At 28.1% G+C, this 20,486-nt stretch overlaps 1 protein-coding gene across 1 annotated transcript in view; it reads left to right on the plus strand.

Annotated features, from left to right (window-relative positions):
• Nucleotides 1-20,065, plus strand: part of Tbc1d22 (TBC1 domain family member 22) — a 58,214-nt gene extending 38,149 nt beyond the window's left edge. Inside the window, exons 8-13 of the mRNA XM_067272926.1 lie at nucleotides 889-954; nucleotides 6,219-6,339; nucleotides 7,197-7,379; nucleotides 11,604-11,731; nucleotides 12,935-13,030; nucleotides 16,554-20,065. Of these exons, the coding sequence (XP_067129027.1) occupies nucleotides 889-954; nucleotides 6,219-6,339; nucleotides 7,197-7,379; nucleotides 11,604-11,731; nucleotides 12,935-13,030; nucleotides 16,554-16,691 (732 nt within the window). The 3' untranslated portion in view covers nucleotides 16,692-20,065. The remainder of the gene's footprint in view (nucleotides 1-888; nucleotides 955-6,218; nucleotides 6,340-7,196; nucleotides 7,380-11,603; nucleotides 11,732-12,934; nucleotides 13,031-16,553) is intronic.
• The last annotated feature ends 421 nt before the right edge of the window (nucleotides 20,066-20,486 follow it).

Below are 20,486 nucleotides of genomic sequence, written 5' to 3' on the forward strand. Positions count from 1 at the left end.
TCCCTTTCCAGGGAGTAGAGGTGAAATCTAGAATTGTTCCGGGTTTAGGTGATGAAGTTAATCCTATTAAGAGGTAGTTAAGTGTTCTGTTTTGATGATGACATTAATTCTAATAAGAGGCACTTAATAAATCTGTTTGGCGATGATGTTCATTAGAGGATTGGGTAATGACTGTAACCATCAGAGGAATGGGTGGCAACTGCCTTAATGGGCTGTTAATTGTTATATTAAAGTCAGTAGCATACAGTTGAAAGGTCAAAAGGTTGCAGAAAAGCATCACTTTCGGCATTGACAACATGTAAAATGAGATGTTGTCAGGTAATTGTTGACAGTTATCAAATGATAATTATCAAGTATATATAACAAAAGTCCAGGTTCCCACACACACAGTTGCTTTATAAATATTTAGGATCTTTTTCATTTTAAATATTAATATTGATATTTCAGCATTTTCCTTTTCTCATAATAATACATATATCTGAAAAATTATAGAAATAATGCAGAACAATTAGAATTTTTTACTTTTAAAATTTTATATAAAAACTGTTGTAGTAGGAAATGTTAATAGTTTTGTAATATCTCTGTTACTGAAATATTTTATTGACAAATTATTTTAATGAGTTTTTGAATATTAAACACTTCTGATTTTAAAAAAATGTTTACTATTTTTTTTTATATCAAGAATTCAATTTTTAACGTTTATCTTTCAGGACTGTTCTAGTTTATAAATTTATCAAATATTTTTAATTAAAATTTCAAATTAGTGTAAACATTATATAAGTCAATAACTATATCTTATGAATGATTTTTGAAATTATATCGTATATAGTATTATTATATAAATGTCTTGAAAGAATATTGTAAATATTGATTTTTCTTTATTTTAAGATTCATATTGATGTTCCAAGAATGAGCCCTTTGGTTCCATTATTTCAGCAGGAAATTGTACAGGAAGTAAGTAAACTTTTGAAGTTAATTAAATTTTTCTGTTGCATATTTTTAAACATGTCCAATATTGCTATATTGAAAAGAGGCAGATTTTTGAACTTCTATTTAATAGTATATTTTCTGAAATCTTTAAAAAAATTAATGATAAGTTAATTGGATGATCAGATCAGAATAATTTATTTAGTGATATCAATTTGAAATTAAAAATACACTCACTTTGCAACATTTTATTAGATCATTTATTATCAAATAAGTATGAAAATATTAAAGCAAATTTATCTCAGTTTAAAAATTAATATGCTGAAAGTTCTATATTTTTTTAAACATGAAAAGACCATATGATGATGATAAATAAATTTGAAATATTTTAGTTCTTAAAAATATATTATATGAATATTATTAATGTATAGGAGGCAATACTTCAATTTTTTTTTTTTTACTTATTTATTTGATCACTCTATATGTATTTATAAATTCAGAAAAATAATGTGACAATTGTCAATTTTTATGTAAAATTTTAATAAAAATATTTTGTTTTAAGTTATAGAGTGCAACTGATTTAAAAAATGAAAGTATCAATTTGTATTTTTTCATGTTTTTTGTCGTACAGTTGTTTAAAATTTAATTTTTGGTGATTTGGTTATGATGGTGGAAATCTCACAGGAATTATTGCAAAATAGCTTCAAATGCTTTTACATTTGATGATGATCTTTGTCAAAAGTGTGTGTTAATATTTTTATTATTAATTTTAAGTTTTATGAAATCATTATCAATATTTTCCTTATTCTTCTGTTTTTTAAATTTTGTAAACAGATATTATGTGTAATATGTAATATAGTTATAACTTTTTGTATAATCATTATTATTTTCAATGTCAATCTGTATTTAAAATAAAGTAAATTTGAATAACATAATTTTTTGAATGATTTACATTATTATTTATTTGTTAAGTCATATAAAAGGACTTAAAAAGGTAATATAACATAATTTTTTAACATTTATTTGTATACAATAATATATTAATGATTATTTTAAATTAGTTATTTGTTTTATCTAACTTTATTTTTACCTGTATACAAGATATATGTATATATAATAAATGGTAAGTTTTGTATTACGAATATTTATGTAGTCATATTTATCTGATTGATTTCGAGAAATTTTGGCTTCTGTAGATGTAGTTGTTTGCCATTTATAATTAATTAGTTTTGTAACAAACTTTAGGTCATTCTTTGATTACTTGTTTTGGTTAAAGTGTACCTAGGTAACCCCAATGGCAGTAATCTCGATGACAGTTGTGTATGAAAAAAGAAAATAGATGGCACCACTAAAAGATTTTTGGTTTTATTTTATGTAAATTAATGGTATTTGCAAATGTGATATTATGCAAATGTGAGTATACCTTTTTTTGAAGAATTGGTTAGTGTCACAGGTATTCTTTTTGTAATTGCATTTATAACGTTTAAAGAGAAATTTAAAACTTGGAGTTGGTAATAATTCTTAATTTTGTTTCGATATTTCAAGGAAATTTAAATTTTATAATTACTTTTAACAACATAATGTCTGAAATTGAATTTAACTCCGACGAGTTTTGGACCCATTGTAATTCTAAAAAGTCTTTTTGCCTAATGGAATCAGATTTTGATGAATTAGGGTTGGACAAAAAGATTAGTTCAGATGTTAAATTTGCTGTACGGTTGGGTATTGAAGATGTTTGTGTTAATTGTTTGAAATGTCAGAAATTAATCTACAGAGCTGATAGAAATTCTGTAATGCTGTGATGTAATAATTGTAAAAAAAAACTATTTGGCATATGAGGAAACTTTTATGAGGTATATGTGGACACATAAGTTGGGCCGATATTTTATCATTCATTTGGCGTCATCTTTGTTTAGAATGTATGATAAGTACTGCTGCTTTGTCTGTGGGTGTAACTAAAAAAACAGCTATTGATTGGGCTAATTACATAAGGTTTGTAATGATGGTTGCTGTTCGTAATTTGTCATCGTTCAAAATTGGTGGTCCAAATAAAACCACAGAAATTGATGAAACTGTTATTGCAAAAACAAAATACGAAAAGAGATGGAAACTGAGGGGGACAAGATGCGTAGTTGCAGTATATGTAGAGACGATGATTCTTGCTTTGTCTGTAAGGTCAGTGATAGAAGTGAATTTACACTCAACTGGGTAATTTCTAACTTGTCAAATCTCAAAGTATTATAATGACTGATGAGTGGAGAGGATACAATAACATAAATGACCTAGAAAGTATTGAAATAGAACATAGGACTGTTAATCATTCAGAAAATTTTCTCAATTCAGCAACTGGTGAGCATACCCTGAAAGTAGAAAGATTATGGGGATTGTTAAAAAATAGAAAAAATCTACCTGTACATTATACCAAGGAAATGTCAGTTTTGTATTTATACTCCTTCATGTACAAAAAGTTTGTGAAATGGCACTTAAAATCACCAGGGGAACGTTTTTAAAATGTTCATACAACATTTGAGTTGGATTTATCCAGGTTCAGGAAAAATAGTAAAATGGAAGGAACTGGAAACAGTGCCTGCAGCACCCAAATCTTTTAAAAAGATGATGAAAAAAAAAAAAATGGAAAGGAAAAAGTTAATGCAAAAGAAAGTAAGAATGTCAAAACAATAAGCAAAAGAAAGAATATATCTGAGATAGTTGCCACATCAAGTCATGGACAGAAAAGAAGGAAAAAGAATTAAAAACCCTGATTTAGTGAGTATTAAAATCTTTTTGGAAAATAATTAGTTTTATATAGTAAAAATAATTACTCATAGAACTCAAATTGGCGATTTTTGTTCAACATTTTGTAACTATGCAGTCGCAGTGTTAAACAAGATGACGACCGGAAGTGCCGCTGTAGGGGTTACGTAGGCACACTTTAACCCTTATTTTATTTACTTTGATAAATATTATTTCTGTTAGCTCCAAACTAGTTGTATTGATTTACATTTATGCTATCTGAACAAATTTGTTTGATCAGTTTTAAGGTAATTTTTGAGTTTTCCTAAACCTGGAATTAGGATTTCTAGAAATTATAGAAATGTTTATTTCATTTTATTTTGAGCATAACCTCTGTATCAGTGTATTTTGTGTTTGAATATACTGCTTATTTTCAGCATATTTTGTGTTAATCTCTTCCTTGGTAGATGAATGATAATTAGGCTTAGTAGAAAATACAGTCAAACCTGTTTTTGTGCGGTCTTTTTCTGTGCGATTTTTTTTTGTGATTTTTTTTTGTGTGGTATATGAAAATTTCAATCAAATTAGAATATAATTGACTCCTGTAAAATTTTTTAAAACTCTATTGGATGTTTTCTATGACATCAGCAGGTTTTTTCATTTTTTTATTCAGTAAAATTTTTTTCTCATATGTTTTTTTCAGTCCCCTCTTATTTTAATAGCATAAAAATCATAAATATTATGTTATATTTGAACAGATGCAGTAAGTTAGCTCCCCTCCACTTTAGACTGCAGGTGTGTAATTTCAAGCCTTGTTAAATGAAATAACACTTCCTGCAGATATATTTATCAAATAAAATCATTTTTTAAGGATTATTTTTAACTTTTTAATGTTAGATTCGTATTTAAGTGGAAATAATTAATTAATATAAAAAATAAAATTCTTAGAGGATTTTTTTCCCCATTAGGGATTGCAGAAAAAGGCCCAAAGAGTTAAAAAAGCAATTCCTAGTTATTTCTTATGGTTTTGAGTTATTTTCTACGTGAGACTTTTTTAATGCGGTCCCTATTCACCGCATAAGAAATATTTTTTCAATTGTGTTGCGAAAACTATTTTTTATAGCCACTCATGAAGTTTCGTGTGATTTTTTTTTTTTTTATTTTTATTTTTATTTTTTTAAATGCGTTTTATGCGGTCCCTATCCACCGCACAAAAACAGGATCGACTGTAGTATGCCAATTGGTACATCACACTGTGTAAAATGTAATAATGCATTTATAGGGAAAGTGAGATTGTACATGTATTGTTCATAGTGATGTTAAGCAATTTTTTGTACTAAATTCTTCAATGTAAAAGTTCTTAGTTTCAAAGACTTGTTTATATTGGGTTGTTCGGAAAGTAATTTCATTTTTTCCATAGAAAAATAAATGCAATATTCTTATAATAAATAAATATTTTATTGAATTATATATTGACCATTTTGGTCAAATACCTGTTGTCATTGTTTCTGGTAGTAGCATGATTTCGCATTCATAAAAATTTTGATCGTTGTTTACAAAAAACTGATCCAAGTGATTTTTGACATTGTCATTTCAAGTAAATGTCTTACAGTTAAAAAAAATTTGTATAGACCGGAATAAGTAATAATCTGAGTGCGCCCGATCTGGCGAATATGGTTGGTGTGATAACACATCCCATCTAAGCTATAACAGTTTCTGACGAGTTACCAAACTTGTGTGAAATTTGGCATTATCATGGTAAAACACTACACTTTGTTTGTTGATCAATTCTAGCCTTTTCTGTTTGATGATATTTGTGACCGTAGGGCCAGTATCTCTTTGATACCACGTCAGGATGACACCACTGTATCCTTAGACTGATACATAGAATTGTAAAATTGCGCATTGGCTTCAAATGGCCATACAGGATGTGGTGTATCTTTGATATTAAAATTGCCAGAACGCAATTTTGTAAACCAGTCTTTCCAATTTTGGCACTGTCTTTCTCTCAACACATCTCCAAACATGTACCACAATTTTTTTCTTGTTTGAACAGCATTTTGATTTTTTAGTTATAAAAAAGCAAAATATGCTGAAACTGATGCTTTCAATTTTCCAAATTTGATGGGACACCGAAAAAAAAAAAACAATTGTACAGAATCAAACAAAATTTTTTACAAATAAGCCTTAAAATGTCAGCTGTCGAAGTATATAATGAAAATGTGGTTTAAAATAAAATTGGCTGGTAAAAATACATCTAATTCCTCTAGTAATAAAAAAACGAAATTAGTTTCCGAACAACCCAATAAATTTGCTCAGAGATATAAATGTGAGCATTATGTTGGCAAAGATATTGAAAATGAGCAAGATAAGTTAGAGAATGTTTATGCTATTTATTGTTTTGAATTTGAAGAAAAGAGTAGATATTAAAGTATAACAAGAAAATTTTTTATAACTTTTGAATGAAATAGTATATGTTTTTTAAACAAAATTAATGTAATACTTTTTATTAATTATAAAATGTAAATTGCAATTATTACCTTTTTATGTATTTTTAGGCATTTGAACGTGTATTATACATTTGGGCCATTCGTCATCCTGCCAGTGGTTATGTTCAAGGAATGAATGATCTTGTAACACCATTTTTTGTTGTCTTTTTACAAGAAGTTGTTCCTCCAGGTAATAAATATTATCTAATTTATTAAATTTGTAGGTTCTTTTACAAATGGACAATTATTCTAAAATAAATACAGAATTTGATCAGTTTTTGACAAGCTGATTCAAATTTTGTGAAGCAATAAAGAAATATAAAAGTATGAAACACAAAGAAATTTGTAATTAATCATTTTGTTAACATGTGATTGTTTATGACTAATCTAGAACCTTAGATACAATCAATAACAATATGTATTGCTATAACAAATTATCAGGATTGCATTTACACAAAAATAAAAGCATTTTTCTGTCTTATTTATTATTGTAAATATTTTTTCATTCACAAAATAATAATAATAATACATCCTAACCTTTGATTTTTAATGCCCTTTTATTAAAGTTTTATAATATTTTCACTTGCTTGTAAAAATGGAATTAAATAATTACATTATCTACTTGAATTAATTCTCAATTTCATGACATTATGTTGTTTTGATTTTTGTTTTTTGTACTTAATCTTTATTATATTAAATTTTAGAATTATTGATGTTACAAATCATAAATGATTGATACTGTTGGTTTGTATTTTTTTATATTAAACTTATTAGGAATATCGTATGACACAATTACAACAATGAAACATTTGATTTTTTTTAATATATAATGAAATATTCTGCCATCTTTTACTCTTTTACTGATTTTCTATATATGATAAGGTTATGAAAGTATCTACTAATTTTAAATATAATTATAAAATCATTATATCAATAATTTAATGAAATACTGTTTATTTTAGCATAATTATTATAAAAAGATTATTTTCTTAAATTAATTATTTATATATTTATGTATTTTTTGATTTTACTTTTAATATTTTATAGATACTGAAGTTGAAGAATATGATGTTTCTGAATTGTCTAGAGATAAACTTCAAGAAATTGAAGCAGATAGTTTTTGGTGTATGTCAAAATTACTAGATGGTATTCAAGACAACTATACATTTGCCCAGCCTGGAATACAAAGTAAAGTGAATCTTCTAAAAGAATTGACCCAAAGAATAGATGGTAAGTTAATATCAATTAAAGTGCTATTTTAAATCTTTGCAAAATATTAACAGATTGTTTTTGTACCGATTTTAATTAAAATATTGAAAAACTTCTAGTAAAAATAATTTTAATGTAGTATTTCATGTCTAAGTAATTACTATATATCTTCAATCTTAATGTATGCATTACTCTCACATTTTAATATTTCTGAAATCAAAATATAGCGTATATCAAGAGAAGTATGCCAATTTGATAACTTCAAAGAACGAGTTATAGTGTAGTTGTCATTACCTTTACATTCTCAGAGTTTATCTGAGAGTCATTTCATTTATGTGCATCAATATGCTGTAAAAATTGAATTCAACTAAAATTTGGATTTAAATCCCCATTTAATATTTCAAAAAGATATGATACAGCATTGCAACAAAAATGTGTTTTATGTATATAGAAGAGCATATAAATAATATAGCAGATTGTAAATATTCATAATACAGTCTTTTATTTTAGTATTTCATTCAAAATCAAAGGTGTGGGTAATTTTATAGATATATTTATGTTGTGATTTTTATGCTTTTTAAAATTTTAATTGATAGAGCATCCTAGAATTGAAGAAATATGATATATATTTTATTGTTTATTGTTTGTGTATTTGCTTATTAGATTATTCATTTGTCTCCAAATCTATGAGACAAGCATTCATAGTTTCAGTTACATTTTAATTGTAGAAGTTTAATTATTGTGAAGGATAATTGCCATTTTATCTCAAAATAGACAACAAAAATATTCACATATTAAAACAACTCAAAAAATTTTTCAAATAGATTTAGACAAAATCTTGTTTAAAAAAATTTTTTTTTTGATTTGCAGAACTTCATTAAAAAATTATTTTAAAATTTAAACTTAATTTATTAGTAAATTTAACCAGACTTCGCATTATTAATTTTAAGTGACTATTAACAATTTGGTTTAATTATATTAAATTATGTTGCTGTTGCTTAAATAGCAGAATGATTTAACATAACCCTAAGCAAATTACTGTATTTTAAATAATAATAAACCTGGACAATATTATGATGTACATTTTCTAAAATAACAATTGCATAATTATTATGATAAATTTAATCCATTTGAAAAATTGTATTTAATAACAGATGTTATATATTTTTCAATAACATTTAAAGATAATGACTGTCATAACAAAATAAATAAAAATATGACTTTATTCTCTTGATGTTTAATATCTCAGATGATAAAAATAATTTTTATTACATTTCTATAAATATCTGTATTTTTAAACTACTTTCAAAGTAAGCATCTTGATGGTGCAGTGATGGATGTTGCCACCTCGCAGATGATATGTTTTTTTTTTTTGTTGTTGTTTTCTCACATTTATGTTTTGTAAATTTATTACAGTTTGAATGCTCAATAATTTAATTTTAACTAGTTTTTTTATACATTTTTCTACAACTGTAACCACTGTTAATTTAATAAATTGGTCTCATAACTCTCATGATAAAAAGTGAGAACAACTAGTATGGTGACTGTTAGTTAAAGCAAATTTTGTCCTGTCTTTTTTTGCAAAACGAGAAGCATAAACACAAAGATCATTTATTACATAACAGCATCTTTTGCACCTACAAATTTCTACTACTACAAATTTTGCACCACTTGTCAAAGCAGTTCTGAAAGCTATCTTTGTGATGTTTTTGAGAGCTTTCATCACCAATGGAAACTGAATATGGAAACATTTAGTTTGCATTGGTCATTTCTGGTTAATACAGTGTTACTTAACTAGTATATTTATCTGCTTGTAGTCGGAACGAAGCTGCTCGCACCTTTATTTTTTAGATTAGATTTTGAGGGAAAAAAGAAACAAATAATCATTCGTTCTCAACAATATATTTGATTTCTATTGGATCATTTAAAGGTACAAATATAAGGTCAGAATAAGCCATTAATTAATTGCTATGTCAACGTCTCATGAAATTCTGTTTATCACTATGGGCTTTGGACTTACAGATTGACTCATAGCGATCTTTATTGTAACTCTTTAAAAATACTGAGTCAGTTATTTTTTTAACTCGACTCAATGTAACACAGGTAAGACTGATAGCTGTCTCTTTTCCTCCATATATGTATTTTGATTTTTGGAAGAGTTAATCCCTGTGATTTATGTATAGTCATGGAGTGTGCTAAGGTAAGGGGAAACTGTCTACGAGATCGCAATATACTGCCATCGTTCGAAGAGTGTGTTATTGGGATTACTGGAAACAGATTACCATAGATGAATTCCACTAAAATTAACAGAAAAAGAACTGGAGGGCGAGCATTAGGAGCATATATAATGTAGCGTATAGTTCCTAGTGAACCATTGACGAGTCCTCCTTGCACCCATAAGTTGACTTTCAGCATGATTCTGGCTTTACTTGGCATTACTGGCAAATACTTGGAGAGACCAAGAGCTGAGTCATCTTTGGATGAAGGCAGGGCAATATCTGGAGTGTTTTCAGATGCTATATAAGCAAGAGGGTACCCAGTTGACTGCAAGTAGTCCTTGTTGCTTTGTTTAACTTGCTCGTTTGTTGGATATAGCCGTTTGGAACTGATCAAGTTCATCTCTGGATAAATAGGCTCGATTTCTTGTCGTCAGAGTGTTCAGATCTGTATCAGAAAAATCACCTGAAGGTAGATGTTGTAAGACATCTGTGAAGGAACTATCTGTGCTATTTTGTCTATGAGAATTACTAAGTTCAATGAAGTTCTCAAAAGAATCAAATGCGAATGTAATGTAATTGTACATTACAATGTAATTAGACATTACATTGTAAAAAACACTCGAGTAGAGAGGAGTATCTTTAACAGGAGGAAGCTGACAAAAATCACCAAACAAATAGATAAAGAATCCACCAAACGGCTCATCTTTCTCAGGGTTTATCTTCCTCAATCTTCTCTCGATCATGTAAAGCATTCTTGCACCAATCATTGACATTTCATTGATGACAGTGAATTTGAGCAACTTCATCTCAATCTGGAATCTCTGTGCAGCTTCTCTATTTAGAGATCGAAATTTTGTACTAACGATAGGAAGACGAAGAAAATGGATCGTAAAGCCATCAATATTGATCGCTGCTGCTCCATGTTTAAAAAAGAAACTTATTTAAACTTATTATTCTATAAAGATTCTTTGTGTTTGTTGTGTATCTAGTTAGCGATAACGTTTACCTTTCAGAATTACCGTTTTAATGCTTGTCATATTTTCCGACCACTAGATGACGCTTCTACACGTGCATGCAGGAAGCGACTAACACTTTACTTCATGCATTCCTTGTCAACAAAATAACTCTAGAATGAGTTGTCCGATCTTGATGACATTTTCTAGGACGATTCATCATCACTCAAGGATGAACTGATTAAAATTTCAACTCTAAAAAATGATCCATACTGAAGAAAAACCCCTATCTCCAGTTCTACAAACACAGATCATTTTTGAGAGTTGAAATTTTAATCAGTTCATCCTTGAGTGATGATGAGTTATCCTAGAAAATTTCATCAAAATCGAACAACTCATTCTAGAGTTATTTTGTTGACAAGGAATGCACGAAGTCAAGTATTAGTCGTCACTACATTCCGACAATAACCAAGAAGGAGCATAACAATGCTCTCTCAACTTTTGTGTCCTTTGATCTTGCTCTCAAAGACTATCATCTTATCTGCAAAATGAAAGCAAAGTTGAAGAGTAGTAAATTTCAATCAATAGCATAGAGGAAAATTGTAGCAACAAGATCCTGTAAAGATGTCATAAAAAATAGCTTTCAGGAATGCTTTGACAGGTGTTACAGATACTGACAGAAGTGTACAGCTACAGTATTTTGAAAGTAGTGTGGTGTAAGAGTTTCTGTGTATTGTGTAATAAAATCTGTGCCAAAACTTAAGTTTATTTTTTTATCCACTATGCATAAATGAATTAATTACTAAATTTAATAATATATACATTTAAAATCTCTATTGAGTCACATTTTTTTCCTTTTTATAGAATAATTAAGTAGTTATTTCAAAAATTTTGTGTTATTAAATATTTAAATAGCTTGTTTTGTACTGAAGTCAATTTAAATTAAAAAAAATTTTTTTAATGTTTATTTCAAATAATATTCATGAATTCTTTTGTTATATTTTGAAATTTCAAGTTATAATTCAGTACTCTATTTTTGGAAATTTCATCAAATACTTGATTATTTTTATCAGCTCCACTTCATGAACATCTTCATCGACATTCTGTAGAATATTTACAATTTTCATTTCGATGGATGAATAATCTTTTAATGAGAGAACTTCCATTGCGGTGTACAATTCGTCTTTGGGACACTTATTTGGTAAATTTAAATATCAAATATTTTTCATTACTTTTTTAAAAATGTTTTAATTTTGTTTATTAAAATTTACACAGTTAGACATTAATGAATCACAATGTTGCTGTTACTTAAAGTAGTTCAAAGTGTTTTTATATATATATATATATGTAGGGTTGTTCAAAAGCAATTCACCAGAGACTGCTTCCATACATAACAATTATGTACCATTAAACATCTAAAAAGTATAATAAGTAGAACCATAAAAAGTTTTAAAAAAGTACTTTTAAAATTTATGCACCATATGCAGTGCTGTCAGGAACAAGTTATACCTTAAATTAATTATTATTACAACATATAAAACTAATATTAGTTATTGTCAAACCATAATAAAATGGTTAAATACTACAATTTTTTTAAGTTTTACGTTCATTAAATAAGTAGTAATTAATTTTACAGTATATCCTGATGATTACTGGTTATGACAATTAATGATAACTATGTACTACATAAAACTGGATTTAATTAAGTCCAATGTACTGTACATAACTATACCAGTAATATCCAGTACAAAATGTATTTACAAAAAATAATGAAAACAAATGTTTTTGATATTTTTTAAATTGTAATCTTTCAATTTAAAAATTGTCAAAAACATTTCTTTTCATTAATTTTTCTAAGTATATTTTGTACTGGATATTTCTGGTACAGTTACATGCATTGGGTTATGACAATTATTTACACCATAAATTACAAGTTTCCTATGGTAGTGCCCTATATGGTACATACATACATGCTATGCATGGAAGCATCTTCTGGTGTGTTACTTTAGAACAACCTGTATAAGCATTTTAAATTGCTGTAAGAAGTACAAGTGCTGATGATAATTTTAGGCCCATAAACATTTAATGACATTTTATAGCTCATTCTGGTGAACAGTTTGATTATTTTGATATATAACAGTTCATTGTAACATCTATCAAAGACTTTACAATGAAAAAGAAAAATACTGGAAAAAATTAAATCATAAAAATTTTAAAGAAATTTATCCTCATGGATTGGCATAGAATCATATCTTGTGCATTTTTTTCCGATTTGATTAGACTATTCCTTTAGATCATCTTTTCTAGATATTATTAAATATTGTAAAATTATATTTTGTTCTCTATAAATATAATTCAGTTTATTTACATCTAATCAAATATAAATTGATTTCTTTTCTTACAGTCAGAAACAAATGGTTTCTCCACTTTTCATTTGTATGTGTGTGCTGCATTTTTGACTCATTGGTCAAAAGATTTACTCCAAGAAAAAGATTTTCAGGTAAAAAACTTCTTATATGTAAAAAAAAATAACTGAAATATAATATAATTAATAATAATAATAATGTTTATTTTGAAAGAAAATACAGTATATACTCATCTTTGACTGCGTGACTTGTCAATACCCAACTCGTACCACCTTATATAAGCAGCCTTGTTTAATAGAATTTAACTAACGTTTTCGATCGTGTTTAACGACCTTCTTCAGGTTAGAACATCGAAAAAAATCGAACATAAGAACATTTAGCAGTAATGACCGCTCGTTTGGAACGTTTTAAGAAGAACATTTAAATAGGATAGCGTGCGCCATCTCTATGTCGATGAGTATTGAATAATACAATACAAGAGAATAATGTAAAGATAGATAACAAACAGTGAACAATAATAATAATAATATATGCCTCGTGGGGATATTGAAAATAAAATACTAACAGAAGAATATGGTGCATGCTGAACATCTCATATACCGAGGGAAGGGTAGGAGCTGTGCGGAGACTGACCAGCGGGTTCAGCGTAAGCTTCTGCAAATCCGCCTTTCTGGCGTTTACGTGTCGCCTGAGCACCAGGCCGTAGATATTTTACTAGCTTCTCGGAAGTTTATGGATTGCCCTTTCTGGCTAGCTTTGTAGATATGCCATGCCTCTGTATAACGTAGGTGCTTTATGTTACGAACTGTTTGTATTAGTCTTGCTTGGGCCCATTCGGCTTGGACTTCCTGGGGCTCTGCTAGGACCTAAGTCGCCAGCGCTGTGCAAGACTGTTTGTTTCTTATGTTTCTCTGATGTTCCGCTAGCCTTTCCTTGAGTGATCTTCTGGTGGCACCAATGTAAAATAATTTATTCTGCCTCCGTGCGTCCGTAATCGGGATTTTGTAAACTCCCGGGAGGGAATTAGTGTCCGGGGGTCTTTATCAGCTCTTAACAGTTGGTATATAGTGGGACTCCTTTTGTATATTATTCTTTTGTTTGTAGCATTTCCTATGCGTCTATATATGCCGCTCAGTGCCGCTCTATAGTCCATCAACGTAAACTCCTCTGTGTTTAGGAGGTTTCTCTTCTTAGTGTGTGTCGTGGTGAGGCTAGTGATGGCTTTGTGACTGATCCCGTGCTTCTTAGCTAGCTTCATGATGTAATTCATCTCCTTATTTTCGTCTTGGGTGCTACTGCAGTGTGTGTGTGTGCTCGAGCGGCGAGCGCTCTGAATGCTGCGAGTTTATACGCTGGTGGGTCGTGCGAGTTCCATGGGATGAATATTGGGTTGTAAGTGGGCTTTCTGTAGACTTTAGTGTGGAAAACTCCTTGGCTATCCAGCTGTATAGATAAATCTAGGAAATGTATAAATTTATCATTTTCTTGTTCGAGTTCGATCTCGAGGCCGAATTTGTTTTCGTTTATGTCCGTTATGAATTGGAGTATGTTGGGTTTTACTTTCCAGAAAACCACTACGTCATCGACGTACCTAGCGTAAATTAGGATTTGCGAAGCGTATTTAGGCAGGAGTGCATTCTCCATCGTTCTTAAGACCATCTCGCATAATGTACCTGCCAGGGGGCTACCCATGGCTACACCTTTCTGTTGCGTGTAAGTGACGCCTTTAAAGCTAAAGATGGATGAGAATGTGGTTAAGTGCGTCATCTCTAGTATATGTTTTCTTTTCTTTTCTGGGGACTTGATCACGCTTAGGAGGAAGTCTCTTAGGTGGCAGAAACATGGTTCCAGCTTGACGGAGGGATATAAAGCCTTGAAGTCCAATACGGTCATATATTTAACTTGTTGCGGATTCATGCTAGCCATTCTGTGTAGGAGGTCTATGGGTTGTTTTATGCTGTACGGACTCTGGGGTAAATATTTATTAATGAAGCCGTTAACCAATCTTTCTAGTAAAATTGTGGGTGCGCTCCCTTTATCTACCACTGGCCTTAATGCCTTATCTTCTTTATGGGTTTTAGCAAATCCAAATAGCCTTGGTGTCGAGGGAGAGTGGACAACGATATTAGTCATACCCAGTTCTTTAGCAAGCGGTGTGCATGCAAATCTTTTAATCCTTGCTTGCAGCTTCTCTAGTGCGCTTGGGTGGGTTGTAATACACTGCATGTCATGTAGATACTTTAACATAAGGTTTTTTTATTTTCAATATCCCCACGAGGCATATATTATTATTATTATTGTTCACTGTTTGTTATCTATCTTTACATTATTCTCTTGTATTGTATTATTTAATACTCATCGATGTAGAGATGGCGCACGCTATCCTATTTAAATGTTCTTCTTAAAACGTTCCAAATGAGCGGTCGTTACTGCTAAACGTTCTTGTGTTCAATTTTTTTCGATGTTCTAACCTGAAGAAGGTCGTTAAACACGATCGAAAACGTTAGTTAGATTCTATTAAACAAGGCTGCTTATATAAGGTGGTACGAGTTGGGTATTGATACAGTATATACTTTTGATTATCCAAAAAAAAAAGTATAGATGTATTAAAAAATTAATAAAGTAACTAATTATTGTTTTAGACATCTAAAATTTAATTAAAGTAACAAATTTGACACTACAAGTACACATTTCATTTTGATGATAATTTACATTCTAATTAAACAATATAGAAACAGTGTGATAGCCTAAATTATTCCAAATTATTCTTTAATCTGTTAATTTGGTAGTTAAATTGACAATATACATATATTAATAAATATCAGATAAATTTAAATAATTAAATAAAATAAATATAAACATATTATATATGTGTACAGTACATACATATACATATATTTCTTTTACGTTTAAATTGCTATTTTATCTTAATCATTTTATCATGTGCTCTTTCAAGTTTGTTCCTTGATCAAACTGAAAACACTGTTGTTTTAAATATTTAATTAAAACTTCTGAAATAACATTTAAGTTTATCATTTCTAAATTATTTAAGAAGAATCTATATCCTTAAGTTTTATAACGAGAATAATATATGTTGGGAAAATTGTTTATAGATAAAATACAAAAGAATAGGTTATATTGTATAAAATGTCATATGATATAATTTATAAAGTTTTTCTATGATGTATATTTAGGTAGATGGAAGTGCAAAGAAGGAAAAGTGATAAAACATCATAATATGATTTAACTTGAAAATTATATATTCCACATAAAACAGTAGAAAATATAACAGGATTATTGTTATAAGTTATTGCATTTAATAAAGATTAAATTGCTGTTTCTTAATGTGCCTTTAAAAATATGATATTGGCTTAAGGATGAAGCTATACAAGTAGCTTATAAATTATTACTTAATGATTAAACTATCTCTGGCTTAAGTATTTAATCAATTATGTATTTATTATTTATATTTTTTATTTTGTATATTTACAAAATAGCTACAAACAAAATATACAATTACTAACAATAAAATAATTGTTTCTGTTAATAAATATTATGTAGTTATATAAACATACATAAATCACATATTATGACTAAAATTTATGTTTAACCAAACCATTTAACAAAGTTTTAAACAGGTAAATATTTTTATTTTAGGGTTTAATGCTAACACTTCAGAATCTACCAACGTTACACTGGGGTAACGAAGAAATGAGTCTTCTTGTGGCAGAAGCTTATAGACTTAAATTTATGTTTGCAGATGCACCCAATCATCTACAGTTGACAAAGAAATGAACTAGTTTTAATACAAGATTGATTTAATAAGTTAAAAACACACTTATAGGAATTCCATGGAAGGAAAAAAAATTGATATTTTATCATTTAAGTTGGAATTATAAACTGATCTTGCCAACTTTCATTCATGAAAGAAGAATAATTTGATGATTGTCAAGTAAGCATTTCATATCAATATGTAGCAGTCTGCATAGCAGACATGGCTAAATCAGCTATCAGTAAGGATCATTTTGTTTTGTTTTCTTGGTTAAATGGCAATGAATATTTCCTGCTATGTTAGCAAAATAGTTTCCCCAGAGGATAGAGTTTCCCTGTATAGAATACTATACTTTTGTTAGAGTGTTTGAAAAAAAAAAAATTTGTTGCAATTTATCAGCATTTATAAATCTAGTGCCTCTTAATATTATATCTGCTATGCAGATCCAATATATATAAATGATCTTGTGACCAATCCATTTTTTCACTTTTAATGAAAAATAAGGGTAATGTTCAACAAAAGAGTTGAAAAAAATATATATATTGTTCAAGCCGAAGAATTTATTATAACATGAAACATTTATTAATAATGGGATATAATAATAATCTATTTTAAAAATGTTTCTTTGTTTTATTATTATAATTATTATTATTTAACTGTTAAAATTTACAAGGTAATTGTGATAATCAGATTCATATGAAACATTATTTTTTCCTTTTCTCTCAAGTGATCAAATATGGGGTCTCTTCCCCTGTTGTAAAATAAAAAGTAAACATTTGTTTGGCATATTATTTTCTACTGTGATAATGTATTGAAAAGAATTATTATTATTATTCTTTTTTATTAGTAAGGACCATTAGTCTGATTATCAAGTTATGGTATATAGGAAAATGTTTCCATCACTGTTATTTTAATTCAGGTTTCTTTATTAATATTTTTCCTAAATTTGATATTCTGTTACCCTAATAAAATATCTATAAATGCAGTTTTATACAAATGTGTTTAAATTATAAAGTATTTCCATTGGAATTTACATCAAATAAATAGTATTTTAATTAATTATGTATAGTTTAATGTTCTTTATATTTATTTAAAAAAGTTCTTTTTTATCTATGTCATTATTTAGTATGTAAAAACAAAGTGAATAATTGCATTGTTGCATCAGAATGCTTGCTTTTTTAAAAACGAAACTCTAGTATGGTAGATTCTCGATTATCCAGAATACTTAAATCACATATACCAAGAAAAACTGCAGGTTACACTCAAGAAAATACAGTTGAAAGTTTTGTGAAGAGAGTATTTGATAGCAATATTGCAAGAAAGTTTGAAATCTGTAAAGTTAAACATAGTAAGTCCACATTACAATATTTTCTAATAGTTTTGAAGATTTTTCTACACTATATACTGTATGTAACCAAATTCTTGATTAATCTATACTGTTTGGCATTATTTTTTTTCCAGATAATCGAGCATCTACTATAATTTTTTGTACAGTACATTTATTAATTTTCAATTAATATCCATAATATATGGTGCTATGTAGCATACTGCATTGTATTTTTTTTAAATGTGCTATATTTATCCTAAGTTTATTACGCCAACTTGAGGTGTCTTCCAACGACTAATAATGCTGCTAGAAAACAATAAAATAAGAGAATAAAAAGTTCCTCTATTATAATTATTTTATTTTATTTTATTTTATTTTTTCTAAATTTGTTCATTTAATACAAAGAATAGTAATTCTGATAGATTGAATGTATACACTTAAAGATTAATTTTTACATTATGATATATTTCTTGTTATTTCAAGTTAAGAAAAATGAAGTGTTTTTAATGTTATTTATGCAAATATGTAAAGGAATACATCGTAACAATTTGTTGCATTACGTTTAAAAAATATATGTTTGACTATAAAAATCGTTCTGCACTAGGCTTTGTAATTGTTCTCAATTATATTTGATTGTCCCTGTTTTTTCAATGAATATTTTATTATATAGTGTCTAAAAGCTACATAATAAAATATTTATTCATAAATATGAGGGTTGATCAGAAAAAGAGATTAAATAATCATATATAAAAAGAATAAAAAAAACAGAAATTTAATTCTGGAATTGTATATTATAGTACAAAAATGTCCAACCTATATTAGTTCTATATTTTATACATAGTAATTACAGCACTTATAACAGTATACAATTGTTTAACGTTAATGTCATGAAACAATGGTTCCATGCTTTGACAGCCACAGTCTTGCCATGTTTTTCACATCAAATCACAACTGACATGATGAGTTACTGTTTTCTTTAGGCAAGAACATAGGAGTCAACAGAAAATTTTTCGGGGTGGGGGCAAAGCTTGGAGACAAATAATTACATCAATAAATTTTTATTTAATTTTTTAGGCCTTTTTTTGTAAGTAGATTATAGAATACAATATTGCATCAATTCAAAAACACTTAATGTATACAAATTTACAATATGAAAGAAAAGAAATATTTACTTGATTCCAGAGTATGAGTGCCCCATTTTCCCCCTCTATGAATGCCCTTGTGCAGGAAACATAGAAATCATTTGCTGTTATATCAGGTGGTCTTATAATTTTCAATTGATCTGCTGTAGGAAGCATCATCTTTTATACCACATGCAGCTGAGTACTGTCACGAAGGTAGAATTACTGAAATGACAATAACATTGTCCTCACAGCCTCTCACAATAGCCATAGAGTTGCAAAGCAATTATATAAATTAACTGCATGATTACATTCCAGAATTCAGATAGTAAAATACCAGATACTTCCAGAAAACTGTGACCAGAAGTTTGCTACTCAAGAGCACAACTAAGCTTCTTTGTTCTTAGAGAGCTAGTTGCCCTTACTTTAATCCACAAGTCTAGAATTTTCAATGACTTTATATAATCATGTAATCTTTTTTTCTGATCATCCTATGTATTGTCAACAAAAAAGCATTCACAATGAAACCAAACAAAATTTGCTTCATGTATATTTCAATCCCAAGAAGACAGTTAGGAGGAGTATCATCTGTAGTAAAGTATTGTATGTACTGTTAATGCACATAAAGAATATAGTGCCAGAATGAACAAAAATTATATTTAAAAGGAAAAGTTTTTGATACGTAGCAATGTTATTCATAAATAAAAATTAAATAAAAAGATGCATATCAGATTTTCAGTAAATGATTTTGCATTGCAAATTTATAAATTTTGTATGTTTTATTATTAATAATTCTGTAAAATATTTTGAAAATGTCAAATATTTATATATAAACGTTGGTTATGGATGTGACGAATCTCAAAAATAAAAATGAAAATTTCAATAATTGAGAAAGAAAAAGAAAGAAATTCTTTTGATTCCTAAATAATTGAGAAAGTTTTTGTGCAGACATCATCTGTCGTGTACTTCCTTTTAAATGTGGCAGAAAAGAAGAAATAAAATATTTTGAAAATAATTACAATTAAATTTGCCATTTTAATTGGGAAGTTTTTGTAATTTTTTTAAAATTATTTTAAAAGAAATTTTAAAAATGCATCATTTTAATAAAATAACAGAAAATAATAAGTTAAACTTAAATATTAAATTTTGCACATACACAGGTCAGAACATTGAATTTTTTTAAAATAGGAAATGATTGAACAAATGTTAAATATAATCATTTGCAAGAATATATTTGGGGAATTTTTAAATAAATTTGAAATACAGGATGATGCAAAAGTGAATGCCCTTTATTTTCAAAGCACGTTTACTTGTTACATTTCTACTTTATTTTATTTTCCAGATTTCCAGACATTGCATATAGTCCAGGA

Source organism: Centruroides vittatus, unplaced genomic scaffold (genome assembly GCF_030686945.1).
Source record: "Centruroides vittatus isolate TY-2023 unplaced genomic scaffold, ASM3068694v2 contig_459, whole genome shotgun sequence".
Classification (NCBI taxonomy): domain Eukaryota; kingdom Metazoa; phylum Arthropoda; class Arachnida; order Scorpiones; family Buthidae; genus Centruroides; species Centruroides vittatus.